General features: G+C 44.1%; 1 protein-coding gene across 4 annotated transcripts in view; it reads right to left on the reverse strand.

Moving 5' to 3' along the window:
- TNIK (TRAF2 and NCK interacting kinase) overlaps positions 1 to 21,292 on the reverse strand; it is a 478,684-nt gene that overhangs the window by 132,275 nt on the left and 325,117 nt on the right. For all 4 annotated transcript variants that reach the window (XM_056110725.1, XM_056110723.1, XM_056110724.1 and 1 more), the window contains exons 8-9: positions 13,136 to 13,190; positions 10,747 to 10,825 (exon numbers count right to left, since the gene is read on the reverse strand). In XM_056110725.1, coding sequence (XP_055966700.1) covers positions 10,747 to 10,825; positions 13,136 to 13,190 — 134 coding nt within the window. The remainder of the gene's footprint in view (positions 1 to 10,746; positions 10,826 to 13,135; positions 13,191 to 21,292) is intronic.

The raw sequence follows: 21,292 nt of genomic DNA on the forward strand, positions 1-21,292 counted from the left end.
CATCTTGTTTGCGTAGGGCCCAGGTCTCTGAGGCATATGTTAATGCAGGAAGAACAGTGGAATCAAAGAGATGTGCCCGGAGCCGGAGGTTCTTCGTCCTCTTAGCTATTTCTTCGACGTTCTTGAAGGCGTTCCAAGCCGCTCTCTTCCTCCTGAGCAGCTCAGGTGCCAGGTCATTTCTCATGTTGACCTCTCGACCTAGGTACACATAGCTGTTGCATTCGGAGATGGTCGTTCCATTGAGAGCGAATGGGGCGTCAGGAACAAGGCTGTTTCTCATAAACATTGTCTTCGTAAGATTCAGCTATAGTCCTACCTTTCCACACTCACGGTCAAAGTCGGCCAGCATTTGTGCCGCTTGGCTGATGTTTGGTGTTATTAAAACAATGTCATCAGCAAAGCGGAGGTGGTGTAGTTGCCGACCATCTATCTTCACTCCCATTCCTTCCCATTCCAGTCGTCGCATGATGTTCTCAAGGGTGGCACTGAAGAGTTTCGGTGAAATGGTATCACCCTGCTGCACCCCTCTCTTGACATCAACGATCACTTCTTTGTAGAATGGTGAGATCCTGGTAGTGAAACCGCAATACAGCTCATGGAGGATCCTGATGTATTGGGCTTGAATGCCCTGATTGGCTAGGGCTTCAATGACCGCTTCCGTCTCAACAGAATCAAAGGCCTTCTTTAAATCAATGAACGTTAAGCAGAGCGGCATCTTGAACACCCGAGAAACCTCAATGAGCTTGGTTACCGTGTGGATATGGTCGATGGTGCTGAATCCTTTGCGGAACCCTGCTTGCTCGCATGGTTGTCCTTCATCTAGTGTTCTGCCAATCCTATTCAGGATGACTCGAGTGAACAGCTTGTAGATGACAGACAATAGGCAGATCGGGCGATAGTTGCCAATGTCATGGATGTCTCCCTTCTTGAACAGTAGTACGGTCCTGCTGGTTTTCCATTGGGACGGAACCTTGCATTCAGACAGGTAGCGAGTGAAGAGCCAAGCCAGTGTATTGATGAGTACTGATGGCAGGTTCTTCAGGTGTTCAGGTCTGACCTTGTCTGGGCCGGGTGCTGTTTGCTTCTTTACCAACGAAATGGCGTGTCGGATTTCGGAAGGGAGAACGTTAGGAACGACATACCCATCCTGTGGAATTTGGTATGTCGGCAAGTGGACATGGCTATCGAAGAGATTTGAGTAGAACTCATGGATAATCTTCTCCATTGCCGTTCTGGAGGATGTGATGGATCCATCAGGACGTCGGAGGGCAGTCATCTTGGTCTTATAGTTGGCGAAGGACAGGCGGGCGTTACGAATACTTTTCCCGGCTTCTGCCGCATCTACCAGTACTTCTGCTCTTCTCTCTTTGAGGTCTTCCTTGATCGCATCTCTGCACTGCTTTGCAAGCTCGGACGTTAGCTTGCGGTTGCCTGAGGCATGCGCCAAACCACGCTGGCGAATTAGCTCAAGAGTTTTCGAAGATAGGCGACTTTTTGTGGCTATCTCTCTCTTGGCATTCCTCGCGCATTCATGGAGGTGCTGAACCAGTCGATCGTATTCCTCGTCAATGTTGTCAACAATGGCATCTTCCCATGTTGCCGCAATAGTACCAAAGAGTTCCCAGTTGGTGGTCATTCTGGGAGTTCTCTTTTTGAACTTTGCAGCCCTTTCTCCCCGCTCTGTGAAGTAGAATTTTGCACGAAGGAGACGGTGGTCCGATCCGGTTCGAAATTTTGGGACAACAGCGACATCAGTCAGGCAAAACCGTCGATTGAATATGATGTGGTCTATTTCATTGTGGAATCGTCCACCGGGAGACTCCCATGTCCATCGTTTAGATTCTGCCTTCTGGAACTGTGAGTTACCATGAATGGTCTTGGTCGACATGATGAACTCAGACAGTCTCTCACCCTGTTCGTTCCATTCTAGGCCATGGGTCCCGATGTGAAGTTCTTCAGCTGATCTTCTCGGTCCGATCTTGGCATTAAAATCACCCACAATGATCTTGTAGAAGGTGTGGTCTTCTTTATAGAACTTCTCTAGCTCCATGTAGAACTTCTCGATTTCTCTTTCATCATAATGAGATGTTGGTGCGTAGACAACGAAGATAGAAACTGCAGGCAGTGAGCCACATCTATTCAAATGTAAACGTCCAATTCGGGTTGTTAGGCATTCCAATGAATCAATGCTCTTGGCCAAGTTTGTGTTGACAAGGACACCGACGCCTCCAACACCTCTTTTATCGCATGTTCCGAGGAACAATTCTTCTCCCGTGTCGAAAACGGCATGGTGAGATTCGTGCCTTCTTGTCTCGGTCAGACCAATGATGTCGTACTTGATCATTTGCGCTTGTACCATCAGGTCCTCGATGGATGCATCTGATGCTAGCGTACGTGCATTGAAAGTACAGACGATCATTTTTGTCTTCCTTCGTTGTGGCAGCCTAGGTCGGCCTTGAGATTTTGTCGGCCTCTCCTTTCTCATCCTTCTCAGTGCTGCCATGTCGGTGAAGCCTTCAGGGTCAGGTGAATGAGACCAGTTGTAGTTACTGGTTTTGGCATATCGAATACACAGCGGATAGCTTGCCAGGCTCTTCCGTGCGGGCGGAATACTCTCGGTAGCTTGCCAGTCTTTCCGAGAGGTATAGAGGCTTTTGGGGTGACCTCTAATCACCCTTGTAGGTGTTACCATATTTGAACCCTATCAAATGTGGTACGACAATTCCAGAAGATGGGTATTTAGTGTCTTATGATGTGTCCGGAAAGCGTCCTGGAGTGTGGCGACGGCTGGGTAGTGGAAGTAGTGTCGAGAGTGGAAATCTGCCAGTGGGGTATTTATCTGGGTAGGGTGGGTCTCCTGTGCACAATTCGATCCCTGGGTGGTTGATGGAAGCAGACAGGGCAGGGTAGGGTGGGGCTCCTGATTAGAATCCCTTTGTCACCTGTGGTGGTGGGAGCAAGCAGAGAAGCTCTGTCCCTGGGTCTGCCGAGCCTGGAGTCCAAGGTCTCAGAGAGTTCCACTTATCTTGTTCTGTGGGTCTTCAGTTGTGCGTGGGTCTCGGCCGGAGCTGCCGCGCGGATCCGGAAAGCGTCCTGGAGTGTGGCGACGGCTGGGTAGTGGAAGTAGTGTAGTGGATGTGAGGGCGATCTGGCTGCGACATCTGTCACCCCATTGATCGCCAGGGTTGATTCGGCTGATCTGGCTGGCTAGGCGGGTGTCCCCTTCCTCCCTCACCGCTCCATGTGCATCCCTCCCGAAGCTGCGCGCTCAGTCGAAGAGGACGGCCTTCCCCGATAGAGACGGACTGGTCTCCGGTCGAGGGTATACGAGTAGCTGCGCTCCCCTGCTAGAACCTCCAAACAAGCTTCTTTTTATAAAGTTGAATTATTGTTACTTTTCCCCCCCCTCCCTAAATGGTTAAACTATGTTTGAGGTTTTCTACTATCTTATATAGAGGTCAAAATCACTGCTAGCCTTGGCGTCATCCAGGGATAGATAGGATTTGCTCTGGACTAGAAATAGTGATGGCAGGATGGAGACTTTCTGTACCTTCTCGAGAAGTTCTGCAGCTAAGCCATGTGCCTAATGTTGAATTAATTCAACGTTAATTAGGCGGGTGAGAAATTAAAGGAATCATACCCAATTTGAAATGAGATCCAGACTGTACGTTCTATTCTTCATTACTGACACCTGAAAAAAGGCTGAGCTGTCTCCAAAGTGAGAGTGTTCAAGACATCTGGTGAACTAGCTATAGCAGAGTTCATTTCCCAGGAGACACTGGGGAGGATAACTCAGAACTGAAAGGACAGGCCCAAGCAAACAGTACTCCAGAGGTAGTGTTGAATTCTACATTTTCTTCAAAGGCTACTCAATATTTTTTGCTTTTGTTTTTGTTTTGGACCACACTGGCTGTGCTCAGGATTCACTTCTGGTGGGTTCAGAAGCAAGGGGGATCAAACTGGGACTGTCTGCTTGCACAATGCAAGGTGAGTGGCATAACTTTTGTATGATATCCCCAGTCCCTTCAAGTGGTACGCTCTCTCTTTCCCCTTAAACGCTGTAGCTTACAAAGTTGCTCATAATACAGTTGCTGCGGGCATTCGATGTTCTAACACCAATCCCACCACCAGAGTGGCCTTCCCTCCACCAGGACACCATTTCCCCAACCATGCTCAGTGCCTGCCAAATGGTACATTTATTTATTTATTTATTTATTTATGGTTTTTGGGTCACACCCGGCAATGCTCAGGGGTTACTCCTGACTCTTCACTCAGGAATTACTCCTAGCAGTGCTTGGGATACCATATGGGATGCTGGGAATCCAACCCAGGTTGGCTACATGGAAGGCAAACGCCCTGCTTGCTGTGCTATCGCTCCAGCCCCCAAATGGTACTTTTAAAGGAAAAATGTGTACTTGAAATAAGTCTTTAAAAGAAAATTTGTTGTCTCTTATGTTGGATAGTGTCACCCCCAAATCAATAGACTTGATTATATTCATCAAAAATAAAAGTATCTCACCCATGTTGAACACCACCTGACAATTTGCTGAGTGGTCTAATGGGTTTATGATACTTTTGTAAAATTTTATTGCTTAAATTTCTGCTGCCAATAACTTAAATCTTTTTCTCGAAAACATTGTCTAAGATTAATAATACAAATTTCCTCAGGGTTGGCACAGAGAGGTAAGTGTTCAGGATTGGTGCTTGGAGTCTGTGGCAGGCAGGAGTACTAATACTAGATAACTCAATACTTTTTCTTCCAGATACTTCCTGCTTACAGATTAAATTGTGTGATAAGACTTAAAAAACAGCTGTAATTAATTAATTATACTAATCATTAGGGCTGGAGCGATAGCACAGAGGGTAGGGCATTTGATTTGCGCGTGGTTGACCTGGGTTCGATTCCTCCATCCCTCTCGGAGAGCCCAGCAAGCTACCGAGAGTATCCCGCCCTAACAACAGAGCCTGGCAAGCTCCCCATGATGTATTCAATATGCCAAAAACAGTAACAACAGGTCTCACAATGGAGATGTTACTGGTGCCCGCTCAAGCAAATCGATGAACAATGGGAGGACAGTGCTACACGGCTACATTAATCATTAGAATCCGCTGGGCTAAAAGTTTTTGGTACTTATCAGACTCTTGAAATGCAATCTAATCTTCAACATTTTCGAATTGTTGACGTCAGGCAAATTACTTAATTTCTCTGTGCCTCAGTTTCCCTGGATGCAAATAAAGATATTATTATCATTATAAGTACTAAAATTTTGTCCTTATAATTAAATGGACTGATCTATGTAAAGCATGTAGAGCATTGCATGTTGGTTGATGAAAGCTGTGTTATCACTGTAATTGTTGCTATTATTGCTATTACTATGATGGTAATGTTCCAGCAACTTCTGTCAAGAATCAGGCTTACAACCAGGCATCCCTGTCATTATAGCTGGGTGTGGAAATCTGAATGCATGTTCCCTATTTCTGCTGTGCACAACATGTTTTTGAAGGAAATCCCTACATTCAAAGTCATTCTTAATAACTTTGACAAGGAAAACCCCATCTCAGTCAATGTAGACCATGATGATATTACCTAATTATCTTCTTCTATAGTCAGTTGTTTTGTTTAAGCAGCACTGTTCATGATTTACTGCCAATACTAAGTGAGGACTTACTGCACTGTGTTATTTTGGAGAATCATTTCACCTAAATTTGGACTGAATATAGTAGGAGGAAGAGTGAAGTGTACTTTTATCTCCAATCACTGTATCACTGTCATCCCATTGTTCATCAATTTGCTCGAGCGGGCACCAAAAACGTCTCCATTCATCCCAGCCCTGAGATTTTAACAGCCTCTGCTTACTCATCCTTCCCAATGGTGCCATATTAGAGGCTCTTTCAGGGTCAGGGGAATGAGATCCATTATTGTTACTCTTTTTGGCATATCGAATACGCCATGGGGATTATTAAATTTAAAAAGGCAGCATCGCTATTTTGGTGTGAATTTAACAAAGTCCAAAGTTGTGCAACTACTACTGGAAAATTTAAGTTTATTTGAAATATTTTATGATACTTTCTTTCTAATATCATTATTTTACTTAGAACACAAGACACACAAAAGAGCTTTCCTATTTCCTTTCTTGTTGGTTCATTTTTGTTTTGGGGTCACACCTGTTGCGCTCAGGGACTTACTCCTAGTTCTGTATTAGGGGATCACTCCTGGTAGTGCTCAGAAGACCATATGTGGTGCTAGGGATCGAATTTGGGTCAGCTGTGTGCAAAGCATGCACCTCACCCACTCGACTCTCTCTGGCTCCTCTCCTACTACTTAAGACAAATGTGCTTGACAACCAACAACAACCAGGATTGTTGGGTTGGGATCTGTGGGTGATGGTTCATCCAGGCGAGACATCCATTCAGATGCAAACAAGAGAGCAACTGGGATCCCAACTCACTGTTTATTTGCTGTTGGGACATGGAGTTATAGGGCAAGAGCATCCTTGTTTACCTATGCTTCAATGAAGCTACAGTCTTCCTGGGACATAGTTATCAACCAGCTGGACGACAGGTGTGGTATGGAGCCCTGACACATGCCTGCCACACTGAGGCGTTGAGAGGCATTACTCACACTGGAGAAAATGGACCAGGATCCTATACATGTATTTTATTCTTCCTCCCAGGAGGAAAGGGACAAAGAGCAGTGATGCTGTCCTCTGCCCCAAATGTGAAGGTACGGGGTAAAAATTTACCTACGAGACAACCATAACTCATTCTCTCTCATTTTCACCTCGAACTAAAGAGACTAAATGGTGCCAGAGAAAATGCGTGGGTTACAAATCAAACCAGAAAAATTGAGATTATACAGCTCTGGGCAAGGGGTTCTCCACACCTGACCCTCAATCTTTCATCAACCAGATGAGGACACAAAACATCTGTTTGGCAGAGTTGTGATTAAATTTAAAGGTGTTTTGTTTCTATCTGTCTGTCATTATTTGGGGAGAGGTTTGGGCCAAATGAAGTATTACTTAAAAGGGCTACACCTGGACCTGTGCTTGGGGGTTGCTCCCAGTGGTGCTGGGAGACCACCCAGTGCCAGGACTTGGACCCAGTGCCAAGGTCACCCACGGCCAGGACTGGGACCTGCTCCTCCTACATAGACGAGGCAGTCTATTGAGTCTGTTGAGCTCGGTTTATTGAGCTCTCCTTCCCTATATTAAATTTATACACATATAAAAATTAGTGAATCTACAATATCCACAAATCTTGTATGCCCTGGACATTTCCATTGTTAGTGAGAAATGATCCCTAACTGAATGAACACTTACAATGAATATTTCGAGGCTGCCACATGGTGCTCCTTTGGATATCATGCTGGTATAGACACTGAGAACACTGCACTTCATCTGATAACACTTGAGTGGTGAATAAATGGATATAAAACACATTTTTGGATTTCTGGGGTGGCCCTTCCTTCTTAACAAATGAAAGTCACGGCCGAAGAGCCGATTCAGTGGGTGAGAGCACATGATCTGGTGGGCCCGGCTTCAACCTGTGCATTGCCAGGAGGGCCTCCTCACCTCTATTCTTGACCCCCAAAACAAATAATGGTGTTAGTAATAACAGCCCTGTAGCACTGTCGCACCGTCCTTCCGTTGCTCATTGATTTGCTCGAGTGGGCCCAGTAATGTCTCCATTGTGAGACTTGTTGTTACTGTATTTGGCATATCTAATATGTCATGGGTAGCTTGTCAAGCTTTGCAGTGCGGACGGGATACTCTTGGTAGCATGCTGGGCTCTCCAAGAGGGGTGGAGGAATCAAACTTGGGTCAGCCAGGTTGTCCGCGTGCAAGGCAAATGCCCTACCCACTGTGCTATCGTTCCAGACCTTAGTAATAATAATATGGAAAAAAAATTAACGTTGAATTTCTTTCCAAACTCTAGGGTCATATCTAAACAAAATAAGCAAACTCTAGACTACTTCAAATCATGGTGGATATGATCAAGACAAATCACTCTGAAGAGTCTAAATCTTTTCACTTGAGAACTGGAGTTCTTGAATGATAGAGAATTGGGAGCTATGCCACATGCACCATGACTGGTACACATGTGAGGAAGGGTATGCTTTATTTTTGCTTCATTTTGTTTTTGTTTGGGGGTCATATCTGGTGGTAGTCAGGGCTTACTTCTGGCTTTGTTCTCAGGGACCACTCCTAGCTCAAACCCAGGTTGGTTATGTGCAAAGCAAGTGTGCGACCCACTGTGCTATTGCTCTGGCCCCGAGAATTAGGATTTTAACAGGACTTCTCTTTAAGAAAAGCTCTTCTTTGAGAGTGCAATCCTTTTGCTTCTCTCTGTCCGGCAGCACAGGCTGAGGACCCTCAATCACGTGGGCGCCTGAATTCATAGGGGAGACTTAGTACCCTGGCCCCTGTCTTTCATGTGTCAGAGAAGCTCTCTCCAGCATTACTAAAGTGAATTTTCCTGGCAAAAGGTTTAAAACAAAAGAAAATGATCACTATGAAGCACTAGTATGAAATGATCACTCTGGACAAAAACTGAGTGTTGAATCTAGGGAAAGGGATATATGTGATAACGTTTCAGTATCTGTATTGCAAAGCATAATGCTCAAAATTAGAGAGAGAGAGAGAGACAGAAAGACATAGATAGAGAGAGAGACAGAGAGAGACAGAGACAGAGAGAGGGGTTGGGGGAGAGAGGGAGAAGGAGAGAGGAGAGGGGGAGAAGAAAAAAGTAGAAGAAAGGTACCTGCCGTAGAGACAGGCTGGTGGAGGGAAAGTGGGGACATTGGTCATGGGAAATGTACACTGGAGAAAGGATGGGTGTTGAAACATTATATGACTGAAACTCAATCATGGACAACTTTGTAACTGTGTATTTCACTGAGGTTCAACTTAAGAAAATGGAAAAATAGAAATAAAGGAGCTCTCTTAACACTTCTTGAAAAAAAAAAAACAGAAAAGTAGTCCCTATATAAAGACCTGGGGAGAAAAGCGTTGCCTGCAACAAGGTAAGTGCTGAGTTGACCTTTTGGAAGAGAGCGGGTAAGCACTGATGCTCAGGGTGGGGCCATTCCATCAAACTTCCACAGGCTGAACTAGACTGGGAAGAATAGCGCCCGCCCAGTCAGGTCAGGAGGCAAAGGGGACATATGTGGTGACCGACTGGCTCTTTCGAGCTTTCCAGTAGGGCAGAAGGGCAATCTCATATTCTACCAGGGAACAGGAGCCACGCAGCAAGGCAGGACTGCTCTACCTTTGCCAGAAAGGTCAGAGATGCGAGTGCCCTGCTCTTCCGAGAGCACCTGTGGATGGCCAGCGTGCTCACCTGGTCTGAGCTGGAGAGGGAGGGTGAGGAGGAAGCCGGAAGCAAGGTCCAGGGGAGGCTCTGCAGCCAAATCTCACCCAGAGCCAGCAGTGCCGCTGCAGCAACCAGAGCACAGACCCCAGCACTCTGTTCCCTCCCAGACTCTGTACCAGGGAGATGGGAGGAAGCAGCTGTTAGTCACGTGCAGTTCTGGGACCCAATGGAAGGCTGTTGCTGGGGCTAGAATGTTCGCCTCACACCACAGTGACCCTCCAGAGAGAGGAGGAGGAGCAGGGTTGCTTGTTACCAATAGCAACTTGAGGTCTCTCCTTGCTGTGACTTGGCTATGGTTTCCTTTTCTGTCTCTGGGTGCAAGAAGTCTGCCTCTGGTTCCACCAGGATTGTCTGTCATTCCTGGTGACAGAGGACAGACTCTTCTCCTACAATCCGGCTCAGTCAAAGGCATGATCACAAAGTGGGATGTAAAGGGGACAAATCTTTCTTGTGCCTTCATGTTCTAGAGGTTCAGAATATATTTCTAGGAAAGAATAGGTCACAGGCACTGCAGGGGCTGGGCTCAGTGTGAGGAGAAGCAGAATTCCAGAATGCATTAGGAAGAGACATCGGAGCCTCAGAGAAGGAGAAAGCAATGGGGTTTGTTATGACGAGAAAAAAAGACCCTGATAACAACACGCACAAAAAGGCCGAGCTAGGGCCACGTCTCAATGAATTAGTAGCACAACGGTTCCACATTTTCAATTATACTTGCTGATACAATGTGTGCTACACTCTGATATCACTATCCTAAAAGTCACTAGTCAGTCATTTAAAAAAAATATGTGAATAAGTTGATTGTCACTATCCCAGATATTGTACAAGTGTAACTGCCATAAAGAAAAAAGCAACAATAAAGACAATCATTACCAATGATCATGCATTGTGCAGTGAAGTCATCCTATGTACTACCACTAGAGGTGTGTATGTGCATGTGTGCATGCATGCATGTGTGTGTGTGTGTGTGTGTGTGTGTGTGTGTTTATACCTCAGGAATTTACTGTCTTAAAGAATAAAATAAAAATTAGCCAGTCTAATGGACTGACACTCTAACTATCACCTTCACTTACAAGATCTTCTGCACTAACAAGAAAAATACTATTTGGGCGATAAATTAAAGACCTTCCATGTGATCACTTGGATTTCACTACCCATGTGGGCTAATAACTCCTTACCATAAAAGTGTGAAGATAAAGACTTGCTGGGTTAATAGCCACTCAAATGTACTTTTAGCATATGGAAAATCACTTGACAAATCTTAGCATGTCTTAGTTTAATCTTGCCAGCAGAGTCTAAGGATTTGAGTACTTACAAAACAGAATCGCAGAAAACTTATTGCCCTTTGATCTATAAGGCATGGAAAGCCAAACTCACCACTTCTTTGATTTCAGCCGAGGTGCTGGGTTCCGAGGGATAAGGAAGAGGGCGCGCATGGGATGCATGTCACAGAGAGCTGCAGAGCAAAACAAGGACCAACTCTGTTAGGAAGTCTAACCTCGGCCAAGTCCATCCTTGCTAATGCTGCCAAGTGGCCCTCAAGTCCACTCATGACCAGCGAGAACAGCATTAAGTATCAGGAGATCACAAAGCTGCCTTTTGGCAAGCACGTCAAAGAGCTGGGGTCAAATTATGAGAGAATTGAGAAAATACAGCACATCTCGAACAGAAAAAATTGACCTTTTTACCTTCCCTTTATCCTTACTGAAAATAAGTTAAAGGACCTACAACATTGTTTCGTTGTAGATACCATCTGAGGATCCAAATAATAGTAGACTGTTTTTAATTAGTAAAAGACTCAGTCATAAAACAAAAGATGTTTGATAATTCACAGTCTATTATTTACACATTGAAGATCAATCAATATACCGCTAATATAATTGCACTGATGTTGGAAAATTAAAGCACGAAGCAGAACACATTCCCTCTAGATTTCAAAATATCCTGAGACTGGCTGTTTAGATTTCATGACAAACTTTTCTTAGGTTTTTATTTTGTTTCATTCACTTGGCCCAGGAAGACCAGAGGATTAAGACAGAGGGAGTCTGACAAGAGATTTTCAAAAATATTTTCAGAAATATTTCAACTTGTTAACATGCTGTTTATTCTGAAAGCACTCATGTATTCATATTTTAATCAGAATATTTGACCAGTTGACTTTTCAAATATCTGGGAGTGTCTTTTTCTGGAATAAGAACATTTAGCTCCCTGAAAGCTAAAGTCTTCTGTGGGTAGCAGTTTTTATTTATTTATTTATTTTTATTTTTTATTTTTTTTGCTTTTGGGTCACACCCAGCGATGCACAGGGGCTACTCCTGGCTCATACACTCAGGAATTACTCCTGGTGGTGCTCAGGGAACCATATGGGATGCTGGGAATCGAACCCGGGTCAGCTGCATGCAAGGCAAAAGCCCTACCCACTGTGCTATTGCTCCAGCCCCCAGCAGTTTGTTTTTAGTCTCACCTATCACTCATCAAGTCTGGTCATCAAGAGAGCAATACTCTATTTTTCTGATTCACAAACTTAATAACATTGTGGATGAAAGGTATTATCTCCATAAACATTCCCAATCAATCTCCAGATGATTTTTTTCATAAATCAATGACTTCTACAGAGGAATTCTGCCATCTCTAGAGTAAGAAAAAAAGCTGCAATACGCTGAAGGTAAAAAAGTAATGAAATAAGGACCTGTCATGCAACTAAGCAGCATAAGCATGAGGCCTCTGAGAAGCTGTCACCAAAGTGGTATCAAACATGAGTAGATCACTGTGGGAAACTTTTGCAGGAAATGGGACGGAGTCAGGAAAGGGAGGGATTCGCATCAGATTGCTTTGCAAATCGAACTCTGAGTGAAGGAGCAAGGAAGGTAGAAGTGACTGCAAGACTGCTCACCTAGCTCATGGTCTACGCTGGCTTCACCCAGCTAAGGGGATTGCCTGAATGAAAGTTGCCTACAAAGTCATCCTGTGTCTCCTGAAAGAATCTGCCTTCTTTTCCTGCCACGAGAGGCTGTTGGGAGCACAACCTTTGGGCCACTGCAGTCTTGACTAACTGAGCCTCCTGTGTAATGTGGCAGGCACATTCTCCTATTTGGTAGAGACCCTCACAATGCCAATACTTCAGGACACCTGGAATTTCAGAGGGTCTCCAGGACAGCAAGGAAATGAAAAAGTCCCAAATCCATATTTTCTTGTTTCATTTTGTTTTGTTTTGGGCCACACCTGGCAGCGCTCAGGACTTACTCTTTGTTCTACCTTCAGATATCATTCCTGGCTGGGCTCAGAGGACCATATGTGATGCCGAGGACTTAACTTGGGTAGGCCACATGCAAGGCAAGTGCTGTGCTGTCGCCCTGGCCCTCTAAATCAACATTTTATGAGGAGGAAAAGCTATGATGTGCACAAGTGTTGCGCAGACAACTGGCTCCTCATTCTTGTTAAAGGTTTACAGTCTTACTAGGTTTGTTCTAGGTCTCTGTTAGATGAAGAGGAGTCTGGGAATAAAGGAGCATCCTACTTCATCAAGCAAACCAGGCTCCCAAACGTTTGCTGCCATTTTGTTTTCTTCAGAAAAATAAGATTGTCCTGCTACTCTGAAATGAATACATTCCTGGGTGACTGAATAGGCCTCTGCTTTCTAAATATGCCAAATTGAACCTGGCAAGGGCTCAGCAGAGCAGAAGAAAAACAAGTGCAGCTCCTGGCAAGGACCTCCCAGTCCCCCGGAGCCGAGCAAGCCACCAAGTCAGTGGAGGCGGGTACTTACGGGGAGCACCTTCTGCCATCTCGATGGCGGTGATTCCCAAAGACCACAGGTCACTCTGAAAGAGAAGAAAGGCGCAAACCCATGTGTCAGTGCAGGCCACAAAGGGTCACCGGGTTCGGAGAAGGCACTTGCCTCAGAGCTTCCTGTGGAAAAACCACTCGCACCTCCGCACTGGTGTTACTGCCTGAGCCTCCAAGCAGAAACAGCCTCGTTCACTTGTCACTGACAAAACTTTTTGTCACACACATGGAGTTTCCAATAAATGAAGCGTGAGTATAAAGTTAATGGAGAATTCGCTAAAATTTATCATAGAATTATGTGATATGACTATTAAAATATTTTAACACTCTCACTGAGGCATAATTCCCATGCATTTTCATAAATCTTGTTTTAAGTGTACCATTTAATAAGTATTGGTGTGTTTACATCCACGAAATTTTGACCACAATCAAAACCATAAACATGTCATCACCTCCACAAGGATCATTTATTTCTCATTAGTCTGCACTCCTGCCAGAGCTGTCACGAATCCCAGTTCTATTCCACAGCAACCAATGATTTACCTTTCTCACTGTGAACATGTTTGCACATTATAAAGTTTTAGATAAATGAAATATCCATGTTTTTTCATTTAGCATAATGTGTTTGGAAGATGGAGGATCTGGGTGGAGGATGCTCAGCCGTAATCCGAGCAGGCTTGGAGATCTCAGCCCCCGGATTTGCATGCCTCTGTTCCCATCAACGGCCAAGAGGGGCCCCTTGGAGGGGGGCGGGTTGAGTTTCCCTCCCCACCCCGAGCAGAGCTCTGGCAGCCGAAGACCTCTAGAACCAGCCACAACCACGTTGAGACCACTCTCCACACGCATGAAGGTACTGGGGTACCGGCAGAGGAACAAAGGCATGCATATCCTCCATCTTCCAGTAGGCAGGGGTCACACCCACAAACTCCCCCCACCCCCACACCCCGCGCTGTGTAATCCCATCAATGGCTAAGACCCAGAGACTATAAAACCCAGCTCCCAGAAGCAGACATCTTATTATCTCATTCTTACTTTGGACAACCTGGCAGGCTACCGAATGTAACCTGTTCACACGGCAGAGTCTGGCAAACTCCCCGTGGCGTACCCAATATGCCAAATACCAGTAACAATGATGGGTCTCATTCTCCTAACCCCGGAAGAGCCTAAAATATGGCACTTTTTAGAATCTCAGGGCTAGGACGGAGGAGATGTTACTGGGGCCTCCTCGAGGTAATCGACGAACAACATGATCATCGTGATCATCGTGATCCTGATTGTGAATGTGTTTAAGATTCATCCACACTACATGCAATGATCTATTTTTGTTTGTTTGTTTGTTTTGGGTCACACCCGGCAATGCTCAGAGCTTACTCCTGGCTCTGCACTCAGGAATTACTCCTGGCAGTGCTGGGAGACAATATGGGATGCCAAGGATTGAACCCGGGTCGGCTGCATGCAAGGCAGGCCCTACCTGCTGTAGTATGGCTCTGGTCCCCTCAATGATCTAATGTATAGATATATCATACACATAAACTGTTTACTCATTCACTTGTTGATAGGCATTTAGATTCTTTCAAGTGTAGGTTATAATCAAACTGCTACAAAAATCCCCATGCAAGTCCCATGTGTTTTTATTTCTTCCTAGGTATTTCAAATCAAATACCTAGGAGTAGAATGGCTGAATTACATAAAAGATTAACATTTATAAATATAAACCATTGTTATTAATTAAACAATCAACAATTTCATGTGGTTTAACCTAAGCAGTGGAGAAAGGTCAGGGGATCTTTTTATTAGTATCATTCACTGATCTATGTTGAAATGTTCTCTCAAATCAACCCTCTCATGTCCCTTGAGTGGTAGCCAGATCTGTTCAGTATTTAAAAGGAGGCTAAATAAAGTGTCCTGGCACCTTAGTATCTTCCTTAAAGTGAAAGATAAGTGTGACACTGAAATCTACCCTTGTAAATTGACCAGGATAGAAGTGTAGTTCATTGGTTGAAGTCACTGTCACTGTCACTGTCCTCCCATTGTTCATCGATTTGTTCTAGCTGGCCCAGTAACGTCTCCATTTTGACAATTGTTACTGTGTTTGGCATATCGAATAGCTTGCCAGGCTTTGCCGTGCGGGCGAGATACTCTGGGTAGCTTGTGGGCTCCTGAGAGGGGCGGAGGAATGGAACCTGGCTCAGCTGGGCGGCTGTGTGCAAGGAAAACGCCCTACCACTGTGCTATCACTCCAGCCCATTTCCTTAAAGTGAAATCTACCTTATATCCAGGGCTTTGAAACATGCTAATTACACTGGGGACTTTCAGCCTATTCTTTAAGAGATGGACCCATCAATGTATTTTTATTAATTTTATAAACTCTTTATTCTCTTGATTCAACTAGGGATAACAATGCATCTGTAAAATACCCCATCCTCATATTCCAGACAGAAAACAATTCAAGAAGTAATTTATCTTTTTTTCACTGTTAGAATTGAAATTGTATTTTTTTTTTTGGCTTTTTGGGTCACATCCAGCGATGCACAAGGGTTAATTACTCCTGGCTCTGCACTCAGGAATTATTCCTGGCAGTGCTCAGGGGACCGTATGGGATGCTGGAGATGGAACCCGGGTCAGAAAAGCACATGGCAAACTGCTGTTGTACTAACGCTCTAGCCCAAGATGTATTCAAAGTAGTATTAATTACACACACACACACACACACACACACACACACACACACACACACACTCCACTCGGTTCGTCTAGCTCAGTAAGTAACTGAGTCTTTCGGCAGGCTTTGTCTTGCTTAGTGAGGTTCCTGCTATGGTTCATGGTGAAGACACAGATCATCTATTATAGGCTGACTCAGGAGCAGTTACTGGTAAAGATGGAAATATAGTTCTCTGTACCTGGGGCTTTATGGTTAATTGACACAAACAATCATCTGAGAACATGACGAAAATACTGAGTCACTGTTCAGGAAGCATTACACAGGAAACACAGCTAGGAGAATCTGAAAATGGTGGATTGTGCTATTTTAATAAAACATTTGAACTATATCCAGACCTTGATAATTCTGTCACTATGTCCCCAACATCCCTGAGAATCAAGCGTTTGTGTAGTTTAAAATAAAGAAGATATATAAATGTGGTGGTCAGGCTCTGACTCCCTAATTATCAACCTCCAGAGTCACATTTAGATTAATTCAAGTCTAGAAAGCTTGAGCAGATTTGAAAGACTTTTTGTTGTTTTTTTAATAAAGGGGTAAGAAGGTCCCAGGTCAGTCTTCAAATGGGAGAAGAAAATGCTCAGGAATCCCAGCAAATGTCGACTTTGGGATTTTGCTCTGACTCTTCCTCTGTGGCTGGCTTTTCGACCAGGGGCGCAGTCCAGGTCATCCTGTACATTGGAACCTCGGCTGCTCCCCAGCACCACCAGACCCGCCTCCCCTTCCTGCCTCTCTCCCCTAAAGAAACCAGTGACCTTCTCACACATCATCACCAACTTAATAGGCTTTATGTTTTCTTTCCCTGCGACATCACCTCAAACACGTGAAACAAATACATGGGATCCACCAGGGCAGGGAACTCTGTTTATTGAAATGTGTATGTTGAGGTCCTAGAGCTGGGGATGGAGATCGGCTGGAGCACATGAGCTTCACGCGTATGAGGCTCTGGGGTTTGATCCGTGGCACATGCATGTACCAAAATCCAAAGTAAGGCAAAAACTAAAAAATCCACACCAAGACAGAACTAAACAAAAAAAATCCCCCAAATCTAGATAAGTGCCCAGTTCACAACAGATGGCTGATAAATGTTCTTGAATGAATAAGCAGAAAGAAAGATGCATGAGACAAAGGAACAGACATCAAGTCCCAGGGCTTTTGGACTTCTAGTAGTCCCTGGGGTGACTTAAAGGAAACTGACTTATTTTGGATCACAGAGAAACTCAGCACTAGGTTTTGGAAAGAGCTGAGTTTTGTGACGCCCAGGTCAGTTTTCCTTTTTAACTGTCATCACACTGTAAGGACCTGAATATTTACCTTTGCTTATTTAAAAAAAATTCATCAGGTTTATAAAATATTGATTCTGATTTATATTTTTCTACAGGTAACTAAAAATATCAATTCAATAAAAGTGCTACCACTTAGTCAGGCACCTTCGAAACTGATGCTTGGAAACTAGTCTGGTCTCAACTTCCTCAAGTAATCTTGTATCAATAAATAACAATACTAGGAAAATTAGTCTTCTAAATCAGACAGATCTGGATTCAAATCTGATCTCAAATTCAGCTACACATCAAATTCTGCTGAAAGCTTAGTTTTCTGAACTACACAGCGGAGGTAACTGTGATATTAAAGTCTGCAGGCGTGCTGCTTCTCACAAAATCTGGCACACAGTGTGAGCAAGAATACTAACTTCCTTCTTTTCTACTGTGAGATAAGACTAGCTTTGTCTATGTAGTTTAGTCTTCTATGGCTTTTATTTTATTGTGATACAATCAAGCAAATACAATAGTTTGTTTGCCGATCCAATAGGCATCTTTTACATCACTATTTTCCTTTATCACCTCTATTTGAGAATACAGGAGAACCATGCATATTTCAACTCCTTTGCAGGTAAAACCAGAAGTGAAGAAAGTCATAGCTCTATCTGGAAAAAACCTGAGTACCCAAGAAGAGATGACTGGTTAAAGAAGCTTGGTACATCTACACAATGGAATACTATGTAGCTGTCAGAAAGGATGAAGTCATGAAATTTACATACAAGTGGTACTACATGGAAAGTATCATGCTTTAAGTGAAATGAGTCAGAAAGAGAGGGATATACATAGAAAGACTGCATTCATCTGGGGAACATAAAGTAACAAAATAGGAGACTAACACCCAAAAATAGCCGAGATAAGTATCAGGAGTTTCACTCCATGGCTTGGAGGCCAGCCGCACATGCTAGGGGAAAAGGCAGCTCAGATAGAGAAGGGCACCAAATAAAGGGTGTTTGGAGGATCCTCCCAGGATGGGAGATGCATGTTGAAAGTAGACTATGGACCGAACAAGATTTCCACTCAATATCTTTTTTGCAAACCACAGCACTCAAAAGGAGAGAGATAACAAAAGGGAATGCCCTGCCATAGTGGTAGGGTGGGATGGGGGATGGGGGAAGGAGGGTGGGAGGGATACTGGGACTGGTGGTGGTGGACAATGGGCACTGGTGGGGGGACGGGTATTCGATCATTGTATAACTGAAATCCAAGCACAAAAATTTGTAAGTCTACAACTGTACCTCATGGTGTTTCACTAATAAACATTTAAGGAAAAAAAAAGAAAGTCATAGCTGTAGTCAATGAGACAAAGACAAATATCTTCTATGAATCTATGGGAATGTATGTGTTTGACATGAAATAAGGAAAAAACATAACCCATGTCTTGAGAATACTTCCTCACTTCTAAGAACATGATACTTAGAACCACAATATTCATTTTGCTACCTAGAGGCAGTAAATCGACAAATTAATGATGACAATACTGAAATGTAGGAGCCCAGGATTTGAAGACTCTAGCCCTGGACAGTTTGCCTGCAGATTTCTGGTGACATAGAAATATGAACATACCCCAAATTATTCTTCAGTGACAATATATGTACAGAATCAATTTGAAGAAGCATAATTTTTCAGTGAAGAGATGGGCAGGTTTGAGTTGCTGATGGTCCTAGATTTATCTCTCAGGGTCAGGGAAAAGAGATATTTGATTTATTTAGTACAAATCGTATCACATTCCCTTTTGGGAAGTCTTTCTCAAGTCACAGACAATCCCTAGACCAAACCATACTATCTCTTGTGTATTGTTTGTCATATGATCAGGCCAGAGATAGTTTCTTCTCTAAAACCTCATTTGATATGGTCAGAGGTTTCCTCCCTCCCTCCCTCCCTCCCTCCCTGCCTCCCTCCCTCCCTCTCTCCTTCCTCTCTCCCTTCCTTTCTTCCCACATTCCTTCCTTCCTTTTTTGTTTTCCAAAAGAACATTTCTATTTCTGCCCACATGAATCCAGAGCTGCTTGTAACCTACATTTAACTGCCCATTCTAGAAAGCAATAAATGTCCTTGACAGGCCTTGTTTAAGCCTTTGGATACATCAGCGAGTCCCAAAGACACTACAGAACTTAAATACAGGGGGAAATGTTCCAATTACAGTGAGCAAGACAGATCACAGGAGATGAAAAAGGGAAGGGGAGGAACAAGATGAGGAGAGAGCCAGGCATAGATAAGTTTCCATAGTGGCCCATGATGTGACTCATTTTGGCAGGAAGTAGGTAGCTCATTATTCCAGAGGTGTGTGCAGTCCAGTCTGGGGCATGATTAATGCAAGGGGCATTGCAAACAGAACAGAGACCAAGTCTAGTGCGTCTGAGAAGGCAGAGGCAAGCATACAACTTCTGGCTGGTGTGAAGGCAATGTAAACAAAGAACATCACGGTCACAGTCCTCCCGTTGTTCATCGATTTGCTCGAGCGGGCCCAGTAACGTCTCCATCATGAGACTTGTCGTTACTGTGTTTGGCATATCGAATACATCACGGGGAGCTTGCCAGGCTTTGCCATGCGGGCAAGACACTCTCAGTAGCTTTCTGGGCTCTCCGAGAGGGGTGGGGGAAACCCGGCTCGGTTGGGCTGGCTGCTTGCAAGGCAAACGCCATACCGCTATGCTATCGCTCCAGCCCAACAAAGAACATAATAAAGATATATCCTTTCTAAGGTAGAACTGCCCAATCTGGTTTAAAAAACCTTTCTGATGATGAATTCAACTACTCAGGGAATGAGTGGTATCGTGGAACAGGAAAGAGAGCTAGGAGGGATAGAGCTGAGAAACCAAAAATGTTCAGGCTGTGAGGCCCAGCCAACCCCAGTTTCATGGTCAGCTCTCATTCAACTAGCTGAGTGCCGGGGAGCCAAGCTTTCCTCCTTCTGACCCCGTGTCCTTATGGTAATTTGAAGAGAACATCTGACTTGCAGGTTTATTTGGGTAACTGAATAAGACGGCGTAAGCCAAGAGCACGATGCAATGCAGTGCACAAAGTGATCCTGGTGCTGAAACATTACTAGTTGGTGTAGAGTTCAGCCAACAAACCGAAGGCAGGGAAGGTGATAATGCCTTCCAGGACTTAAGGTACTTCAAGTACCTCGTAGCTGTTGGATGACAAAAGTGAACCAGAAACTTGCAGAAGCACAAAGCAAAGGTTTTATCCTTCTGGTTCACTCTCCCCCTACTGGTTAAGTCTGGTAAGTGCAATCAGGCAGAAAGGGAGCTAGCTGAGTCTTCGCATCCCCATCATCTCAGGCTGAGGACCAAAGACATCCAGAGCTCAGAGCACAGAAGCAATTGCTTCATCAGGGGCACAGAAAGCACAGTGTATTCTACTGACTTTCAAAGACCAGTTGACAGTCTTATCACATAAATTATCTGCTACGCTCTTTTTAGGAATGTTATCATTGGGGAAATGAACTTGTTTGTATTGTGTATACATACATATCCCTAAAGACAGTCTTAACCTAGAAGCTAAAGTTAGAGAGAAACATTTTTGGCTCAATATGAGCAATTAGAAGAGTGATACAAATTTGAATCTTGTGATATTTCTAACCTTTTAAAATCAAAGGTGGCTTCAAAGCGAAAAACTTTCATAGGATATGCAGTCCTAAATATTAACTGTCTTCTACTGAGTATTTATCAAGTGCTGGCATCCTTTATTTTGTACAATCCTGTAATACACAAGAAGGCAAAATTGCCATTTTAAACCAGCCCTACCCAACTACAAATGTCTCTTAGTCACTCTGCCATTAGAACCAAGGAGGAGAATCCAGAGAAATTAAAGCATTCAACCACAGGCATTATAAATGATCCCATTTCACACCAGGAAAGAACTAAGGACAGGAAGCTGAGTACTTTGCTATCTGGCCTAAGGAGAAGTGTTTGTAGAAAAAGCTGATATTCTTCCCTTGGGGATCAGCACATGGGCTACAGGAAGGACTGACCTTGTCTGACTAAGGAATTCACCATACATAGATGTGAGCATAGGGTCATTAGGGGCATGTTGAACAGAAGTTGCAGCTGGTCACTGGAGATAAGACTGTAGAGCTTATATCCTTCTGCCTTCT

Source organism: Sorex fumeus, unplaced genomic scaffold (assembly GCF_029834395.1).
Source record: "Sorex fumeus unplaced genomic scaffold, SorFum_2.1 ptg000010l, whole genome shotgun sequence".
Taxonomy (NCBI): Eukaryota; Metazoa; Chordata; class Mammalia; order Eulipotyphla; family Soricidae; genus Sorex; species Sorex fumeus.